This window comes from Onychomys torridus, chromosome 16 (assembly GCF_903995425.1).
Source record: "Onychomys torridus chromosome 16, mOncTor1.1, whole genome shotgun sequence".
Lineage (NCBI taxonomy): Eukaryota > Metazoa > Chordata > Mammalia > Rodentia > Cricetidae > Onychomys > Onychomys torridus.
Window position 1 is genome coordinate 2,967,590 of NC_050458.1, and position 20,972 is coordinate 2,988,561.

Sequence of the window (20,972 nt, forward strand, 5' to 3'; positions counted from 1 at the left end):
AGTGGCAACTATTATTTAATCATTATTTTAGTGATATGGTTTGAGATCAAGTGTCGCCAAACTACTGTATTTTACATAAATATTATTAATTTTTTTCTTTTATTTTTCCAATCAAAATGTTTCTTTAGGTGACAGTGGAAAGGAAAAGTTGGTTCCTTTGCTTCAGGGTCCTTCTGACACTAGAGACCTTCACAGCACCAAGTGGCTTAATGAGAGCAGAAAGCCCGAGTCCCTCTTAGCTCCAGACCTGATAGCCTTTACCATGCAGGTTCCCCAGGACATGGACGACTGCCGCCATTCCGGTACGTGCAGCTATCGGCTTCCTTCAGTTCATGCTGCCATTTTAGAAGTGCCTTTCAGTGCAGACTTCTAAGTCGCTTTCTGTTTGTTGGGATATATTCTGTAGTTACTCTTTTAAAAAATTTTTGTTTTATTTCATATCAGTATTGATAAATGAAGTGTTTATAAATCAGGGTTTTATGAGAGATTCAAACGCTTTGTGTAGCATGCAACCACAGAAGTGTGTGTGTGTGTGTGTGTGTTTTAGATTACAGCTTTTTGGCTGAGACCAACAATTTACCATATTCAAATTACACATTTGGCCCACTCATAACTTTTTAAAAAGTAAAAAGACTTTGATAGTGAAATTTAAAAAAACTAAAAAAATCATAACAACTCAGAAGTTGTGATTTCATTTTTAGGTTGTGTTTTTACTGTTTTGCATTGCCTCCTATTCAGGATTGTATCTGTCATGTTGAGAGACTGTATCGTAAGGCTGAGTGGGACTAGGAAAGAAAGATGAGAAGCCGCAGCCAGGGTTAGCCATGTGCACAATGATGTGCTTGCTAAACCCAGGGTAGTCAGTCAGAGGGGCTAGAAATTAGGGATCCTAGCAAGACTTCAATGAGCTTTAAATAGTGTGCAAGAGGAGAGCTCTTTTGACATCAGTCAATAAAATACTAAGTGGGAGCACATGTTAATGTATTCAATACGGAAATTTGAAAAGATTTGTAATTGTCCAGACAATAACTTGTGTAGGAATAACTAAGGAAGCAAATGGTTACATATTCAGGACTCTCATAGACATGTGAAATTAAATTTTGTTACAGTATATGTGTAGCTGAGTCGTTAGCCACATTTAAAACTTGAAATGAGTAGTTTCAAAGGCTAGTTTAAAATGCCTTTCCATGATGCTGGCAAAGAGAATGCTTTTCAGAAAGAAGGAATTATTTGCAAAGCAGCATGCCACCAGCACACAACCAGATACCCAGACCCATGAAACAGAATAAAAGACCCAATGATGATCCCACACCACTAAAGCAGTCTGAATTTTGCCAAAGGCATCCAAAACTTATTTCAGTAAGAATTGTAGCCGTTCAACAAATGTTGCTGGTGGAAACTGAGTATGCATACACCGAAACTAAAAGTAGACACCTGTTCCTCACCCTGTCTTAATTCAACTCCAGATGGGTGAGAGATGGAAGGACTGGAACTTTGAAACTGTTGGGGTAAGTAGAGAGGAAGCATCGGCTCCCTAGGACTCCTAGTATACCAGAATAACAGCAATTGATTAATGGGAAATATGATCACATGAAGTTAAACAGCTCCACACAGCAAAAAATGTAGCAGTAGGCCAGGACCTACTCCACAGGGCTTGGAGCAGCCCAGAAATAAGAGGCACAGTTGATAAATATGATCACATGAAGTTACAAAAGCTTCTGCACAGCAAAAGGAATAGTCAGTGAAGTGAAGAAGACACCGTTACAGAATCAGAATCTTCACTAGGTGTTCACAGGGCAGGTGGGTAGTATTGACATGGAATATCTAGAATGGGAAACAAGATGTAGAAAAGCAAATAATCCAATTAGTACGTGGGTAAGTGAATGGGACTGACTTACAAAGTGATAACGTACATATGCAATAAGCATATGAGAACATCTTTAGGATCTTTAGCCATCATGAAATTCCAAATCTAATCGACACTAGAATTCTGTCTTATCTAATGTAATACAAATGCTGTCTACATCCACTTTTGAGGAAGTAATGACAAGAAAGGTTTTTATACGTGTCCTTTCAGAATTTTCATCAGTCACGAGACATGAACAAATGTTTATATGGATATAGGGAAGGGAATGGTAATACAGTATTGTTGAGAATGTAGATTGGTTTAGTCACTGTAGGAATCAGTTTAGAGGTTTCCTGCTGCCAGTTAAAAATGGAAGCATTTCAAGATTCGGGTATACCGTTTCTAGACATGTGCCTTAAAGAGTCATTCTTGGCTTACTATAGAGATATTTATTTTCCCATTATTTACAAAGTCAAGTTATAGAGTCAGCACATACTCCATATACGCCTATAACCAGGTGAATGGGTGAAGAAAATGGTGCACTCACGCATGCATGTACTCAGAATTGTAATAAAATGCAGCACTTTGATAGTTAATAAATTCCAATAAAGAAAAGCAATGTGCTTTTTTTTTTTTTTTTTTTTTTTTTAGGAATTATCTTCTTTAATTTAAAGAGGAAGGCTTTAGTTCATATATTAGTGTGTTGAACACCTACTGATACAAGCATGAGACGATAACTATGGATAAAATATTTTTCTAGTATATTAAGGCAGAGAGAATCTTGTGAATCAAATGGTCTCTTAACATTTTACAGCACAAAAATATCCATTGTCAGAACATAAATCAGTGACTGTGACTGTGTTCCCACACAACTTTATCTACCCCTGTGCAGAGAGGTAGGCATGGTGATTCAATAAAATACCTTTGTTAATGTCTATTTAATCATGTTTTAAAAATCTGTATAAAGTTAAGCGCATTTGCACAGTTATCTGTGCTTTAGTTTTAGTTAGAATTTGTGTTTGAATCCTGAAATTATCATGGGCTCACCAGACCATCCAGGCTCTGTGCTGCCACACAACAAAGCACAGTAGTGTTTGAATCCACCATTTCCCGTTGAGAAGCATTCTTCTACTCTTTTGTTTTCCCATGGACAGAATTAGAACAATGAGCCGTGTATATTTAAATAATAATGCAATCTTTTTCCTAGCAATATTAGTGTTATGCCTGATAATTAAAGAGCATTCTAAGGTTTGCAAAATTTGTTTGCCTCTCACAAAGTTACAAAGCATTCTAAAAACAAGTTGTTATAAGAAAAATTATCTGTGACACTTAGGGTACTTACCAGTTCAAGTTTTATAATTTCTCATGATGTTAAGGAAATTCACATAATCATATTCAGATTTATTTTGGTGGTATTTTTTTATAATTTCTCATGGTGTTAAGGAAATTCACATAATCATGTTCAGATTTATGTTTGGTGGTATTTTTATGGATTTGTGTGTAAAATGTTAATGTAATCATGTATTTGGTTTTTAAAGAAATACTCTTTTGGGCTTATTTTACTCCTTAAATATAATGTCTTTTTTATTTCTTTATTCAGGGTATTTTAAAATAAAAATTTCTACCCACCTTGGAACTACCACATTCATGGTTTAGGATATAGTAAGGAACACATAAATATTTTTTATAGAGCCAGATTCAATGTGAGGTTGATAAATCTTTTGAACAGGAACCTAGTTTTGAATTGAATATGTGCATCTGTGCTTGGGTGTCACTGATGTTACAGCCAAATTATAAGTCAGGATGTCTGAATGAAAGGTAAACAGTTTATAAACAGCCTTTCCAGACTGAAGTATTAATCTCTCAGTGCTGGGACCCTGTCTAGCTTAGACCTGTGCATGCTGCCTCAGTCTCTATGAGTTCGTAGGTGTGCCAGACCTGGTGTCTACAAGGCCTTTTTCCCTTGGTGTCTTTGATCCCTCTGGCTGTTACACTCTTTCCACCTCCTCTTCTACAGAGTCCTGAACCTGAGGGAGAGATTTGATGGAGACATCTCATTTAGGACTTAGTGCTCCAAGGTCATGTACTGGGCACATTGTCCAGTTGGGGTTTTCTGTATTTGTTCCCATCTGCTGCAGGAAGACGCTTCTCTGATGATCCATGAGTATAGCAGAGTATTGTTAGGAATCCTTTTATTGCTGTGTGACTCTGGCAGATAGTGATGCAGGGCCCGTGGGAGGGGGTGAGGGAGTGAGGTGGGGTGGTGGTGGGTGGCTGTGGGGTGGGGCTCCCAGGCGATACATGGCGGACACCAAACAAACATAATGGCGACTTTGAAGGTGCTTTGTCTCACAGTGCTTTGTCTGTGGTTTTTTTTTTCCCCTTTTCTCCTTATAGATCTTTTGCTTATATATTGTGGTTTCCAATTTTTTTTTAATAAGTTTTCTGTGTGTGCATGTTTGTGTTTCAGCATCTATGTGTTTCTTGTACGTTTTCTTTGGCTCTTTTGTTTGTTTTATCTCATTTATCTGGTTTGTTTCCTTTAATTTAATTTATTATTATTATTATCATCATCAGCATCATCATTAGCTGCCCTTTTTGTTTTCTAAGGAGAGAATGAAAGAGTGGATTTTGATGAATGGGGAAATGGGCAAGATCTGGGAGGAGCTGGGGCAGGAGAAACAATAATCAGAATGTGGGGAAAAAATCTTATTTTCAGTTAAAAAAGTTGCTCACTTGGAAGAGTCCCTCTTTCCCTTCATGGTATTGTCTGGGAAAGCCTAGCCTCACTTGAGAATCTCACAGCATTAGCAGCTCCCCTTGTACCCGCCTTCCCTGGTGCTCTCTCAACTTGACAGACTGTGTTTACAGGGAAGGACCTGAGAGTTCTTGTGTGGTCTTAGCATGCCAGTTCACATGCTGTCTTCATGGTACCCCTTTGGTATGACTGTTTAATGATGTGAACATTGTTATGTTCATATATGTTATTAGATGTAGAAAAACAGGTTTTTCTGTGACTTTTTCATAAGTAGAAGCATTTGATTACTATAATTTATTTATAGATAATACTTTAAAATTAGTTTTAGATAGACACGTCATCTTTTATGTTTAGACTCTCGCTTTTCTTTATATGTTGTTTTTTGACTTTAGAGCCAATCTTGCTAAAAAGCTCTGCATTTTTATTAAGTATGGTTATTGATATAGCAGTTGGTTATAGAGTGTGTACTGTGTAGAAACAGGAAATAATCATGGAGGACTGTTTGCACTCCGGGTTCCCGGATGCCTTCTCTATGCCAGTGTTAGGAGATCTTTGCTCACGTGGCCCCTCTTGGTTGGCTCAGGTCTACTGGCCTGGTTTTTCTCCCTGTTTCTTACTGTAATTATGTTTTCTGCATGTCCTGTTTGTTTTCCTGTTGACAATTCTTAACATCTGTCCTTGTTCCTTCTCTCTCTGCTTAGCACCATTCAGTCTTAAACTCTCTACCCAGTTTTCCCTCTTTGTCTGAAACTCCTCCACCACCACAGTTTGAATAGGTCTGTTCCTGTTTGTCATAGCTGCGTGGATTTTTCTCTCTTAGCTTTGGTGGCAGTACACAGTTACACAATCTGTCTTTCTCCATCTGACAGTGTTAGTCTGGATGTTTGTCACATGTTATTCAGGTCCTTACATTGTCTGACATGTAAAGAATGCTTGAGATGGTTTGGCGGGTCATGAATACATGAGTGAACATCTATGACAAATAGTGAAGCTTATGAATGTGTTTGATAGATAGTGTGTTTTTAATATGTACTAGCTTTCTCATCCTCCTCTTTCCACTGTTTAGCAGAAACTGTACTGGCCGAGAATGTCTTCCAGCGTCTTCCTCTGACAGTTCTAATCCCCACTAGGTAGCGTGTTCACTGGATTATAACTTGCATTGTTCTGGCTTTACTCTTTATAGTGACGACATGTCAGCCTTCAATGTGCCTCCTGAAACTTCCCTTCTCAGCTTTCTCTGCACATCTTCTTCTGTGAACTTGCCTTTGCTGTGGAAACCTTGGTCATTCTCAGCTCTATTAGCATATTAGTCTCCATAGGCCTGAAATGTTACAAATCCTGAGAGTGAAGGCACTGACTTTTGTTTTGGATTATCATTTCAAAGATGTCTGTGTAGTTTATAGCTTTGAAAGATAACATACAATGTCTCCTTTAGGAATCAAAGGACTTACTGCCTGACTTAAAACAATCAGTTCCTCCACTCAGGTTCATATAGTGCATGTCTTTTGGCATTCACATATATCTGTTTGTGTCACAATGTCTGTGGAACATGGGAACAAAGGTAGCTGTTGCAGCTGTATTGGTATCACAGTTGTGCTTACTATGTGGTAACTGAGACTTTAGTCCCTGATTGGGGAGTCTTTTCTTCCTCAGCACCCATAGAACTGATTAGTAAAATCTCAGGTCCTTCATAGTTCTTGATGCCAGAATAATTTTGTCCTTTTTGGTTCTACCTTAAAAAACAAACAAGCAAACAGACAAAAATATTCCCTGCCAACATGTTTCTCTCTTTTTTCCTTAGGTATAGGTCATATTTATTTATATTTGTGTGGGTGGGTGGCATACATACATGCGTTTATTGGTGCATTGGGTGTCTTTTTGTATTGCTTTCCACTTTATTTTAAATTATTGAATACTTAATAAACTTGCATGTCATCCTTGTGTAGGGACAAGCTAATTACTTGTGTACAGTTCCAGTTTTATATGCCACTGAAGTGAGTATTATCATCTTGTTTCTGAGACAGGTTCTCTCACTTAATGTGCCTGGCAGCCAGCAAATCCCCATCTCTGCCATCCATTGCTGGCACATGTAGCTTCCCAGCATTTTCCATGTGTGCTGCAGATTTGAACTTAGGTCATTTTATTTTGACAGAAACTGCTTTTACCAAGTGAGCCATTTCCTCATCCCCAAGTATATGTCAATACATTTTTTTCTTTTTATTATTTATAATTGTGTATCTGTGTATGTGTGTGTTGGGGGAATTGTGTTGTGTGGGTATGTATATGTGAGTCCAGAGTTGTTGGATCCCTCTAGGGCTAGAGTTATAGGCTGTTGTGAGCTGCTCAGTGTGGGTCCTAGAAATTGAACTTGCATCTACTGAAATAGAAGTATGTAGTCTTTACCTCTCAACCATCTTTCCAGACCCAAGAATAGGTTGTTCTAAAGATGATACTATCACTCTCCTTCTTGCTATTTGATGATCTCATCAGTACTTCTGTTACCAAGTAACTATGTATTTATATCTCTGTGTCCATTTATTGTTTTTTAGAATCAGCCTCCAAATTTTAGCTGTACCTTAATGACTTTCCCCAAAATATATTAAAAGTGTTTAAAATCGGCATGAACCTTTCTTCTCTATCTCATAGTCCACTGATTTCCTAGCACTGACTGAATATCTCCTTCTTTTTCTTATATATAAGATTAGTTGCTTGCTCTCTCTCTCTGTCACTCTGTCTCTCTGCCTCTCTCTCCCCCTTCCCTTCCCTTCCCTTCCCTTCCCTCCCCTCCCCTCCCCTCCTCCTTCCTTCCTTCCTTCCTTCCTTCCTTCCTTCCTTCCTTCCTTCCTTCCTTCCTTCCTTTCTTCCTTCCTTCCTTCCTTCCTTCCCCTCTCCTCCCTCCCTCCCCCCTCTCTTTCTTTCACAGGTCTAAACATGATCAATCAGTGTCAGCCATTTTCTGTATGATTTAAAGTCATTCTCATGTTGGTTTCCCCTGTCTGTTTGAAACTGACACAAGAGTGCTCCAAATGGACCACAGTATTCTACAGAACACAGAGATATTCCTGCATACATTTCTCAGACTCATATAGACTTAGTTTTTAATTTGTATACCACTGGATGCAGTGCAGTTTTTCTCATACAAATGACATTTGTACAAGGAAAATTTCCTATATTTTATATATTTAGTTTAGTTTGAAATGAAAACTCTAGACTGAGTTCTGTAGAGTGCACCCTAGGTTAGTTTGTTCACCATTGATGGACAGGGCCTCTTTGAAAGTCTGGATGACTTTAATTATTTGTGCAAGTTGAAGTACATGCTTAATCTCTCTCTCTCTCTCTCTCTCTCTCTCTCTCTTTCTTCCTTCCTTTCTCTCTCCTTCCCTCCTCCACTTTCCCTCCCTTTCCCTTCTCTTCTCTCTCTTCTTGCCTGCCTGCCTTCTCTCCTTCTCCCCCTCCTTTGTAAATACTGGGTGTGGTGGTTTGATTGAACTAATCCCCATTACTCTGGCATTTGAACACTTGGTTCCCAGTTGGTGGCTATGTTTGGGGAGGTTTAGGAGGTGTGACCTTGTTGGAGAAGTATGTCACCGGGAGCAGAGTTTGAGGTTTCAAAGCCAGGAGCCATTTCCAGTTCACCTTCTCTACTTTTTGTTTGTGGTTTAAGATGTGAGCCCTCAGCTTCTGTTCCAGCTGCCATGTCTGCTGTTTGCTGTCTCTGACTGACCATGACGTAAGCCCACCCGAACTCTTGTGTAAGTTGTGATGGTCACGGTGTTTATCACAGCAACAGCAAAGTGGCTAATACAGTCTTGTAGTGTAGCCCAACCTGACCTGGAACTTGAGATCATTACCCTCATCCTTGCTGAGTGCTAGGATTATGGACATGTGCCACCACACACAGCTCTAGGTTTTCTTTACTGTATAATACTGAAAACACCATTTTCATTTTAGAGTTGGAAAGACAGAATTAGGTGTTTTCAATGCTGCTCTGCAATAATATGAACTAAGTGTTCCTTGTAACATAATCTTTGACAATTTAACATAATATTGCAAATTTTAGACATTCTTTCTGTTCTCCAGAATCATTAATTTCATAAACCATTATAAGGGTTTACATTTTATTAGGTTTTTATGAATGGAAATTATTTTATCTGTTACTTACCAAATATGGGGAGGGGCTTGTTATTGTTAGTTGAAAGTTAAAATTATAATTCTTGACTGAGGAAATCAGCTCAGTTGGATTAGTCTACCTTTTTGTTGATTAAAACATTATCAGAAATTGCACACCATTCAAAGTTCTTTGGTCAGATAGGACTTTCTAAGGAGATCTAAGAGCCTCTGCTTTCATTAGGGAAATGTCTTGTTTCACAAAATTCTCTTTGTAATGGAAAATTAGGTGAATTGCCTTGAAGTTATACTTTTAGTATTTTTGACAGGACACTTGACTAGAAATGTTTATATATTGGACCAATTAAAGACAATTCACATTTGTGCTTTGTGTATAAACAGGTAAAAATTATACCCATCTATCTTGCTACATTTCCTCTCTCTTCCCTGAGGACTTTACTATGGACTTCATCTGTAATTGTTGCCAGTTTCTATCATGTTCCCACTGGGCTTCTGCTGCAAAAACCTTGTCCTCTTGATGACAGAGCTGCCCGCATGATTTCATGCTCTTAGCGTTTTTTGTTCATGGGAATTAGGAGCAAAATGTAACTACAGCTGAACAGAGAGTCTATTTTTGTAATTTTGGAGTTTGTGCTCTGTTATTGGAGCTAAATGAAGAGATGCAGGTGTTCTCCAGTCCAAAGCCTTTGGGAGTTTTGAGGGTAAATGCTTGAAAAGAAAATGCATGTGTTTCCAGAGTCAAACAGCAGCTGTGAGACAAGGATTTATGTTTTTCTCAGAACTTTGGGATTTCAGAATGTTACATTTAATCACAAGCACAGAAAGCGAAGCAAATGTTAAAGATGTTAGGCATAAAAGTAAGTTTACTGATCTCTTTACCTTGCAAACTAGTTGTGGGAATATGTGTACAGCTTGACTTTTAAGCATGACGTAAACAATTTCTAAAAGATTATAGTAGTTACAGGATATAGCATTTTGAGAATGTTGCATTTGTAGTGGGAAATTTTTTATTCCACTAATTATGTAACATCCTATTTTCTATTTAGAGAAACATGCACATTCTCACACATACTCACTCATTAGATAATAGGTGTGGAAAATATTATCCATATGTACTTTGATTACAGCTTTTTATGGTAAATTTTTTAAGTCATAACAATCTTATTATAAAAACTAAAATATTTTTAAATACAGTAAGTATAAGTCTATAATAATGAATTTTGACAGGTTGATGCTTAAATATAGCATATATAAATACATTTAAAATGGTTTCTCAGATCATGAAGTTCTTTGTATTTTAGTTGCTAGAGAAAGACTAAAATATTTCAGTATTTATTTGTATTCTTGCATTTTTATTTAGTTTCCTTTTTAAAACTGCTTCTTTTTGACTTTCTGAGGGTCAAATGTACTCTGGCAGGCTTGGTACTCAAGGTAATGTCCAGATTGTCCTCAGGCTTGCAGCCTCCTCTGTCTTCTGCCTCTGGAGTGTAGGATGATGATGATGATGATTTGAGACAGGGTGTCTCTGTGTATTTTTTGTGCCTGTCCTGGATCTCACTCTGTAGACCAGGTTGGCCTTGAACTCACAGTGATCTGAGTGGGTCTGCTTCCTGAGTGCTAGGATGAAAGGCGTGCGCCACCGCCACCCGGCTGGAGTGTAGGATTGTAGGTGTGTGCCACCATGCCTCGGCTATTGTGCTGATTCTTTTTGTATAATCAGTCATTATTCATTAATTTATGGAACAAGTACTTTGTTACAGATTTTCTACAAATAATCGTTGTTGCTAGTGGAAAACACTAGTATGTTCAGGAAATAGACATAAAAAGTCATGGAAGAAGGAGTGAATGGTATGATAGATGAAGGGTCTGTGTTCTGATCTTCTGGACTCAGCTCCATCTTTGTAAATTATAGTACTTGGACCAAGTCAACCTTTTTGAGTATTGGTTTCTCATCTTTAAAAACCTGATCTATTTTTCTCAAAAATTTTTTTTTTTTGGTGAAGATTAAGTTTAACATAATAAACTCAAGTTTGTTGTTAACTAAAATGCAGTAACAGCTTCAATTATTATTTTTTAGTTAATGTATCATGTTAATTAGACATTTCAAATTTTTCCAATTCTGTTATTTTACCCCTTGTTCTGTTCATTCCCCCTGATCCCTTTGCACTAAAGTTTTTCTTCTAGTTACTTTATAAACCCGGAGGTGTTTGGTTCTAAAATGGGCAGCAAAGCCTTTACCTGGTTCCAGAATGTTCCTTCCACATTTACGTGTCTCCTGGAATCATGGTTTGGGAGTCAGGAGCAGTTTCAATAGCAACAGGAAATTACTTTGCTCCTTTGAAAAGTCCTGGATTCTGAAGGGAAGCCAGAGGGAGGGACCTCGTGAGCCTATTTTTAATCATTTATTTAAAGTCTCTTTAAGTGAATCCAAAGTCACTGTTATCATCCAAGTTTATATTTTCGAAAATGATATAATTACTCAAATTGTTTTAGCTTTTCAAATGCTGGTTCCTGTATTTAATGTCAGTCGTACTAACCTTGCGAATCTGTCCATATTTTGAAGTTGATTGTTTAGTAACTTTCTAACAAAACATTCAGGGTTGAAATTCCTATTAATCTTTGCTCTCTTACCCCTTCCTAGGTGTTTTAGCCCCATTTCACAGCTCCATCCCAAAGACAGCTTTTGTGTCTCATTGTGATACAGTTGGCAGTTCCTAAAGACAGAAGCCTTTGAGAAAGAAAAAATACTGTTGCCATTTGGGTATAGCATTACTTTTTACAGGTTTTTGTGACTTCATTCCTAAATTACTCAGTGGGAGAAAAATGCCTTGCTTATAGAGAAATATTTGGTATAAAGGTAAACTTTATGATACTTGCAGAGATGCAGGGTGTGTAAGTCTCTACTTAGCGCGTTACTGCTGAGGGACCAGGCAGGTGTACAGGAAGGATGGAAGAGAATTTCTAGACCAGTGATAAAATTATAAATTGTCCTTTTTCAGTAGTGAAGGAGGCTGACTGTTTTTCTTCCTGAAGAAGTTTGTTAATATTTTCATACCTATAGTGAAGAATTATTTTATATTGCTTTCATTTACTTAAAATGTATTGTGCATGCACGCGTGCACGTGCTTGCGTGCGTGTGCGTGTGCGTGTGTGTGTGTGTGAGAGAGAGAGAGAGAGAGAGAGAGAGAGAGATATGAAAAGTGCAGAGACCTAAAGAACCAGACTCAGATAACCTGGAAGGTGTCCTGAGCAGTGCAGAGCACCGTGCTGCACTATGTGATTTTCCCCTTATCCCCTTAACTGGGTTCCAGATGGCTAGGCTAATTTTAGCGTGGATAGTTTAAATATAGGCACAAGTTAGAAGGAATGTGTTGAAAGCAGAGTTCAGTGCATGGAGGGAATTAAGGGGAAATGATTTTACCGGCAGAGGGCAGTGAGGAAGTTGTCTGAGGGAGGTCATAATTGTAGTTAAATTTGGTATAGACCTTATCATGAATTTGGCATTTGAAATCTTGGCATACTAAAACTTCTTCATCTACTTGTTTGATTAGTAACAGAAAAATCTCAGGGTGAGGTTTATGTTTTTGATGGTGGTTGTGGTGTTTTAAATTAAGTGTTCAAGCCTGGCTTTAAGTAAATAATTTATTTTAAATAATTTGAATGTTCTATTGAGAAAAGAATTCAGACAGCAAATATTTAAACACCTAGTATCTGCACAGTCATTCTGTTTTAATCATTAAGGAAATAGCTAATCCCACACACTGGAAAGAAGAATTCCCTTTCACAAAAGTGGCATTCTGTTGATCATCACAGTTTTATTTTTGTAGTTATTTCACCTTTATATTTATTATGAAAATTCAAAGGGAAATATTTAAACTACTTGAAACTTTTCTTTGAATATAAAAAATTAGGAATTCTAAGTGGATTACATTTTTTTTTTTTCATTCAAAAAGTACAACTCTGAAGTTGGGTGCGAATAGCTGAATGAATATAGTAGAAAAAGTTCTACAAACTCTTGTGACTTGTGAAATCACATAAATATAAATATTCCATAGATAGTAATCCCAGAAAGCACAAGCAGAAAAATAAGTTACTGTAACATGTACAAAACATAAGCTACAGGTAGTCCACACAATAGATCTTAGTACACCAAAACATCTTACTTAAAACAACCCTCCACTGCCACCTTTTGTTTTGTTTTGTAAAACAGGATCTCTACAGAGTCCTAGCTATCCTGGAACTCAATGTGTAGGCCAGGTTAGCTTTGAACTCACAGAGGTCCTTCTGTCCCTACCTCCACAGTGCTGAGATTAAAGTCGTACACCACCACACATTGCTCACATGTTTTTGATAAATGATACAATAGAACTGAGAAAGTTATGAGACTAATGGCTTTATTAGTCCTTTTGGATTATAATTACAAAGTCTCCAGAATTTATAAAGCAAAGTTTGTGTCAGACTTTATAGGAGTTACTCCCCATAATCCTAGTTCTAAACTGTACCCTAAGATCACTATCCACGATGCATTGAAAGATTTGTATGTAGGTCTGCAGAGATGGCTTACCAGTTAAGAACATTTGCTGCTTTTGCAGAGGCCCCGGGTTTGGTTTTGATTCTCCACATCAAGTGGCTCACAGCTGCTTGTAACTTCAGCTCCAGGGTATACAGTGCCCTCTTCTGGCCTCCACAGGTTCTCGCATGCATGTGCAGGCCTGTGTACACACACACAGACACAGACACACACACACAGACACACACACACACACACACACACACACACACATTTTATTTAAAGTACAAGGATATTCATGTCAGTTATTTATGGCAATCAGGAGGGGTTTTGCTTTTCATTAGTAACTAGGAACCTGTAAAAATATTTGATGTCATTGGAAAATGTTTGTATTAAAAGCTTGTTTTAAAAAGTAGTTAATGTAGCCTACATTGGAGAGGACTAGGAATATAGCTCAGTGGCAGAATACTAGCCAGGCCTGCCCAAGGTTCTGGATTCAAGTCAGAGCACTGCCAAAATAAACAGTACAACAAATAATGCCAAACTGCTTTATTAATGACTTTTCTTGTAGCTGTGGCACTATACCCAACTAAATAACTGCAGGAAGTTACGAGTTTATTCTGGTTCACCGTTGAGCCTTCTCTATGACACCCAAGAGTGTTCTTATGTGAGATAGAAAGAGAAACTCATCTCCAACATGGAGGACTCCATCCCATAGACCAGGGCCCCAGAATGAATAAGAAGAAAAAGGGAGGAAGCCAGCATTGTCTTTCTGCATCTTGACTGGGAACTCCATGTTACCAGTTTCCTCATGCACCCACCAGCATGCCTCCCCCAATGCAGCAGAAAGCGAAAATGCAGTTGCTGCTGTTGCCAGTCAGCTGCTTGCCCAGCACAGTGAATCACAGATAGTCTCACATGTACTGTCTTTCGAAGCCCGGATGTCCTGTAGGTTAAGTGTGTAAATGCTCTTTTGACTTAAAATGCTTCCCAGTTTTCAATGTGTTTGTTGGGCTATAATAATATCATCAATTCTTAGTGGTTTGGAGGCTGTTACCATTGTAGGACTACCATTCTTAAAGGACATGTATGAAAACTTTAAAGTTGATGATGATACCTTTGCTTTGGTTTTTGAAGAGTAGTTCAAATAGTTGTGGAATACCTTTGTATAGGAACTTAAAGGTCGAAGCATTTTCAAGACAACAAAGGTTTGTGCTGGCTTTTCCTTTTGGTTATACATTTGTTTCTAACTAACCTTTCTTTTGACTGAAGTATAATTCATGATTATTAGCTAAGATTTTTAATTTTGGAAGTAGGACACTACCTTGATGTAAGTGAGTAAGGACTGAGAGGAAGGAAAAGTCAAGAATTTAAAGAGATATTACTACTGCATATGAACACGAAGCTTTCTTCAACAGCTCTATAGGTGGAGAAGGCAGGCCACACTTAGCTGAGCAGTCTTGATAGAATGACATGAAGTAATGGGGTGTCCACTGTTTGACAGATGATGTATAGTCATTAAATGGAAGGGAAAAGGAATAAGCAACATTGAATTAAGTGAAATAAAAAAACTGTTTTCCCTTATAAAAAGTTACTAACCCTGTAGGAGATTTTCAAGGTTAAAGGCCTTTCAAGATCATTTCTAGTTGAGAAGAGTAAAGTGAACGTCTTATAGATGGCCAGGCATTGTTTTCAGATGTAAGCAGGTAGAGAATGCAAGAGGAAAAACTGACTCTAGCAACCCAGACTTCCAACTACTGTGCAGAGCAGCTGAAGTGGCCCTTTCGGGTGACCAGGGGGTTCTCTTCACTCATTCAACACAGTTCTTTCTTTTTTTTTCCCAAACCTTGTGATAAAGAAATGAATTAAATCCTTTTTCTCTGTCTTTTTAAAAGAGAAATTTACTTACTTTAATATGTGTGAAGGTTTTGCCTACATATATGTTTGTGCAGGACATGTGTACAGTGCCTGTGGAGGCCAGAGAAGGGTGTCTTAGCATCTGGAACTTGAGTTACAGACAATTGTTGGCTACTGTGTAGATGTTGAGAACTGAATCTGGGTTCTCAGCAAGAGCAACTCTTTCTTAATGCTGAGGCAGCTCTCCAGCTCCCTTTTGCTTCCTTTTAATCAACTTATAGTTCTTTATAGATCTTGGGAATTTGCATTGACGTTCTTGTGGTATGGGAAAGGATTCCTGCAATAAGTCATGACCAAGTGAGACTTAAATTGTGAACTATGTGAGGAACAGTGGGTCATTTTGGAGGGGGACTAAATAATTCCTCTGTAACCAAAGCTTAAAAATGGTATAAGGTCATGTCTGAAAGAAGAAGCAAGCCTCTTCATATTTTTTGAGGCTGTGAAAATTATTTGAAAAGACTGAATTCTGAATGGATAAGTCAAGAGGTTTTGTCAACTTAATGTTTGGAAACCAAATTGGATGGTGGTGTGTTTGAGTTTAGAAGGAAGCCTAAGGTAGCAGAACGGTCCAATGCAAACAAAAATGATATTGTCAAGTGTAAAGAATGCCACAGATCTGTACCTCAATATTATGTTGGAATTAATAGAAATTGTTGATTGGATTTGATGTGTGAAGTAAATGCCACAGCTAGTAAACATTTTGTGTGCGTGCGTGTGTGCGTGCGTGCGTGTGCGTGCATGTGCGTGTGTGTGTGTGCGCGTGCGTGCGTGCGTGCGTGCGTGCGTGTGTGTGTGTGTGTGTGTGTGTGTGTGTGTGTTTAGAGATCTGGGTAGTCTCAAGTGCCTTTCACAGCAGAGAACCTTGAAAGAGGCTGATGCTGTCGGAGGGTACACTTGCCTCAGCTCTTGCCTCAGCTCTTGCCTCAGACAGCTAGGCTGAACGCCATTGCTCAGATGACTCACTCAGTGCTGCAGCAGAGGCCTCCCTTCTGGAAACTGATATCAATTCAATTCAACTTGAGTTTTGGACGTGATATTCAGACTATTCAAACCACTGTGATATCTACACTGATACATCTCAGGTCCTTCATTTGTGTTGAGCATTCTTCTAAGTAGTTACCTAAGCAGTTTGATTCAAGAGTACATGTTCAACATTTACCCGGGAACACAGCCTCTGCCGAAATCCAGACCTTGAGAATTGGTTGTTCAGTTTCCTAAAGTTTGTTTTGTTTTATTTTACTGGTTGCAAGCTGCATGCAAGGCACTATAAGAGGCTGGCTTTAAATTGTGTTCCAGTTAGGGCTTTGAATAAACTTGGATGTAACTATTGTGAAAACAAAGGGAGAGACTGATCAGAATGGGAGAAAGGCTTGAATAGCCTTGGGAAAGGATAGGTGAGTCTTGACTATTATTGTATATGAGTTCATAGTTCTTATTTTGGCATTTGAAGTACTTTAAGTTTACATTGTTTTGTTTTAAATGGTAGTCATTACTAACTGAAGACCATGTTGCTGTAAAATTATAAAAACTGCATTTAAAAAAATTGCTTGGCAAGCAAGGCAACTTTTCTTCTAAGTATTTCAGTTTCTTTAAATAATTGTTACTAGGATGTCACGTTTCTACCAGGCATGGCAGCACATGAGTGCAGTTCCAGCGCTCAGGAAGTGGAGTTGGAGAACTGTGACTTGAGGCCATCCTGGGCTCTATTATCTAACCCTGTCTGAAAAAAAAAATGAAAAGAAAAAAAAGGGAAATTAAAAAGAATATTGTATTTCAAAACGTTTAACTTCAAAATTATTTTAAAGTGTAAAATATTTGGATCATCATTGTCAATTCGGCTGGATTTGGAATTACATCGGAGACCCATGCCTGAGAGTGCCCTGAGAGGGCATCTCCAGAGAGGTTTACCTTGGTATAAAGTCTATCCTGTGTGGGCAGAACTGCCGTGGTTTATGTGGTGGGGGAGAGAGTAGGAGAGGGAAAGGAGGCACGCAGACAGATAACCCGCATGAAGATGGGAGAAAAAAGTGGTGGTGGAGGATAGGAAGGGGTAGGGGTGAGGTGGATTAAACCACGTTGCATACATGCCTGTATGAAATTCTTGATATAGGGTGAGGAGGAGGAGATGAACTGAGTACCATCATTCACCTGCCTCTGCTTCCTGACTGACTCTGTATGGTTAAGCTACCTCACATCCTGTCTCTCCACCTTCCTGCCATGCTGTGATAGATCCGTCTTCCCAAATTGTGAGCCAGAGTAAACTCTGTCTTCATTTGGTTCTCTCAAGCATTGTCACAGCCTCAGGAAGAGTAAGTGACATAGCTTATCACTACTGCTTTTGTTTTCTAGAGCAAACCGTTTTTCTCTTTATTTTTCTATTTATTCTATGTGTCTTTATTATGTATCTTGATCCCGTTCATTTCCCTGTCCCTGTGAATCCGACCTCTGCCCCTACATCTCCTCCTCCCCAAATAAAACAAAATTGAAGAGAAAAAAAAAATTAAAAAATGGGTGGGGGCGATTTAAAAATCTCATTATGGAAGCTGCAGTGTGACACAGTGAGTCATGCCATAAATCCCTTGGTTCATACATCTTTACTTACAAGTTCATTGCAAAGTCATTGGTCTGGTTTGAAGCTTCTCTTTCTACTACACTATCGATGCTGGGTCCTCGCTAGGACTCTACCTGGATATCCTGTTGTTGTTCTATGTTGTGGAGATCCTGCAGCTTTGGTCTGTGGGTCAGGTCCTTTCATGTGCTCCAGCAGATCATAGATGGCATGGATGTTGGGGCAGGCCAAGTCATAACCCTGGATCTGAGCCTGAGCAACTGTAGGGTTGGTCAGCCAACCAGTTGGTCACCATCAGGATGAGCTCTCCAGCATTGCCCTGGCTAATTCATCTCTTGTAGCAATAAGCCAGGGCCAGGGCCAATTCTCCTGCTTTCCAACCCTCTAGTCGGCTCTCCCACACCTCCACCACTAGGGTCAACTCTGTTGTGTTGCCCAGGAGAGGTACAGGGGCCCCTCTCCTGAGTACTGCAGCTGGTGAGGTTAGGGACAGCCCTGCTGCTCTTATGTCCCCAGGTCCAGCTTCTCCACCTCTCTCAGGTGTTGATGGGCAGGAGGTAGGCGGGGGAAGGACATGTGTTTTCTGCCCATACTACCACATGTCTGATTATTAATGAGTGCGTTTTTGTTTTGCCGGGTTGCCCTCACCTCTGACCATGGGCAGCTCTGCTGTGCTGCCTAGGTGAGGAGCAGGGCCTGTTTCCTGAGTGCTGTAGTGCTCTCATTGTTTGCAGGCCATAAGGGGAGAAGGGCAAAAGGGGTGTCTCTCCCCTCCCATGCCACCACATGACAGACAAGTAGTGGGAATAGCTCTCCTAAGCTTACAACTTCGGGCTGGCTCACCTCCAGTTCCACCAACAAGGTTGGCTCTGTTGTGTTGCCCAGGCGAGGTTCGGGGCCTACTCTTCCATTTGGTATAGCTGGTGGGGTGGGGATAGGGGCAGCTCTCCAATCTGCCTCAGGTGTGGATGGGCAGGGTGAGCGGTGTGAGGGAGTGAGGAGGGTCTCTCTCCCCCACCATGCCACCACAAGACAGATGAATAATGGGAATAGTTCTCCCATATTCACAACTTCAGGGCTGGCTCACCCACACCCATGCTAACAGGGTTGACCCTGTTGTGCTGCCCTGGAGCGGTACAGGGCCTGTTCTCCCGAGTGTTACAGCTGGTGGGGGTCAGGAACAGCTCTCCCACCTGCCTCAGCATTGATGGGAGCAGGGGGAGAGCATTTCTCTCTAGTCCATGCCACCATATGGCAGATTTTGGGTGGGGAAGGTCTCCCACACTCACTCCTTCAGGGCTGGCTCACCCACACCTCCACCGACAAGGCTGGCTGTGTTGCCCAGGCGAGGTGTCCGCTCTCCCACTCTCAGACCACAGGACCAGCTTTCCTGCCTGACTCAGGCTTGATGGGCTAGGGGAGGGCAACTTTCCCTTGCCCATGCTGCCCCAAATAGTCAGATGAGAAATGGGGACACAATCTTTTAAAATAAATATTGGGATGGTTAAGATTATGTTTAGTTTATATGGTTTAGCTTGGAGCTAATTATTTGGTAGAGCACAATTGTCTGTCTCAGAGAAATAGATTCAATATTGAATTAAGATTTTATTTATTACTATTGTACTCATTGTAACAAAGCATGACAAAAGAGACCTTCAATCTGCTTACAAGGGGAGGACTTGACACAAGTGTTGATGGATTTGGAGTGAAATATCTTCATCAAGTTAAGACAGGAAGCTCCCTTTCCATCCTTGAATCACTCATTTCTAATCCTTGAGCAGCAGCCTGCATGTGGCCTGTGCAGCCCTAGGAAGATGCCTGCACACAGCCGCATGGAAGCCCACACTCCTCATAGCTGGGACGTGGTGAGCTCCTGTCATTGCCCAGGTTTTTAGCCGTCAGGGATGTGATCAGTTTAATTACTGACCAACTTTATCCACCACCTTTAATGAGAATGGTGTCTAATGCCTGTGAGGTTTATTTAAAAAAATAATGTTCAGATGTTGTATCTTCTAGATTTCAAAAATTTATCATGCAGTTTAATGTTTTTACTAGCTTATCACATGTACTCATCAGTAAAACAGCCAAGAATATCTATCTGTAATCATATTGTAATATCTATTTGTGATCATATTTGCGCATTTTGAATGGAATCATAAAAGTGTGTTTGCTTTTAAGAATTAACTGTATGTCTCAGTACTGAAGTTCCAAGGTTAACTTTATACTTTCTATTCCTTCATCTGAAAACTTGGATAATTTTCCTAAACTAGTGCTGAGGCTTATTTTGAATCACATTACTTGGAAACACAAATATTTGTACCTCTTCTGTATTTTCTTCTTATTGTCTTTATAGTGACCATCCCAAAGCAGAATTTTAGATACTCATGGTTGAATGTTTCATAGTTTACTGGTAATTTATCAACTATTGCATAAATATACCCTTTTAGAGAGGTCACCATTCATGTGGCAAACAATGGGAATTTATTACATGATCCTTCAGAAGATGGCAATGAGTTGCTAATCTCACAGTATTTATTATATATTATGATAATACTTTATAGTTAAAAGTTATGGTGCTGACTTTTGGGGGTGGTGGGGCCAACACTGATGTTTAAATTTATGTGTTAAAATATTTGTTGCTATTTGAAAGGTAAGGTGCTCTCATTGGTAGCTGGTAATATATTTTTATTTTTGTTTTCTGTGTACAATTGTATATATTTTCGAGGTTCAGTATGATGTTCCAATACAGGTAAGATTGTAAAATGATAAAGTTAGAGTAATTGGCATACTCATCACGTTGACTTGTAGATGTAACCATCTTGTTAAATAAGAAACACACAGCCAATTGCAGAGTTAAAAGCCAAGAGGTCAGCGCAATAGCTGAGAGCTGAAAACCTTACCCTTCACTGCTGCTCTGTCTATCCTCTCCACAAGAGGCCTACTTCCTGTGTCCTGTCTTTTTTATAGACTTTCTGTTCTGCCTTCTCATTGGTTGTAAACTCAACCACATGTCCTCCTCGTCACTGCCTGTCTGTACTGACCTCCAGGTCTTCTATTGGTATTGAGATTAAAGGCATGTGTCGCCATGCTGCCTGTATCCTTGAACACACAGAGATCCTGCCTAGCTCTGCCTCCCAAGTGCTGGGATTAAAGGCGTGCGCCACCATCGCTCAGCTTCTGCTATAGCTTGCTCTGATCCCAAGGCAACTTTATTAACATACAAATAAAATCACATTTCAGTACA

At 39.4% G+C, this 20,972-nt stretch overlaps 1 protein-coding gene across 6 annotated transcripts in view; it reads left to right on the forward strand.

Moving 5' to 3' along the window:
• Vps13b (vacuolar protein sorting 13 homolog B) overlaps positions 1-20,972 on the forward strand; it is a 553,125-nt gene that overhangs the window by 137,641 nt on the left and 394,512 nt on the right. For all 6 annotated transcript variants that reach the window (XM_036207944.1, XM_036207941.1, XM_036207943.1 and 3 more), the window contains exon 19: positions 129-302. In XM_036207944.1, the coding sequence (XP_036063837.1) occupies positions 129-302 (174 nt within the window). The remainder of the gene's footprint in view (positions 1-128; positions 303-20,972) is intronic.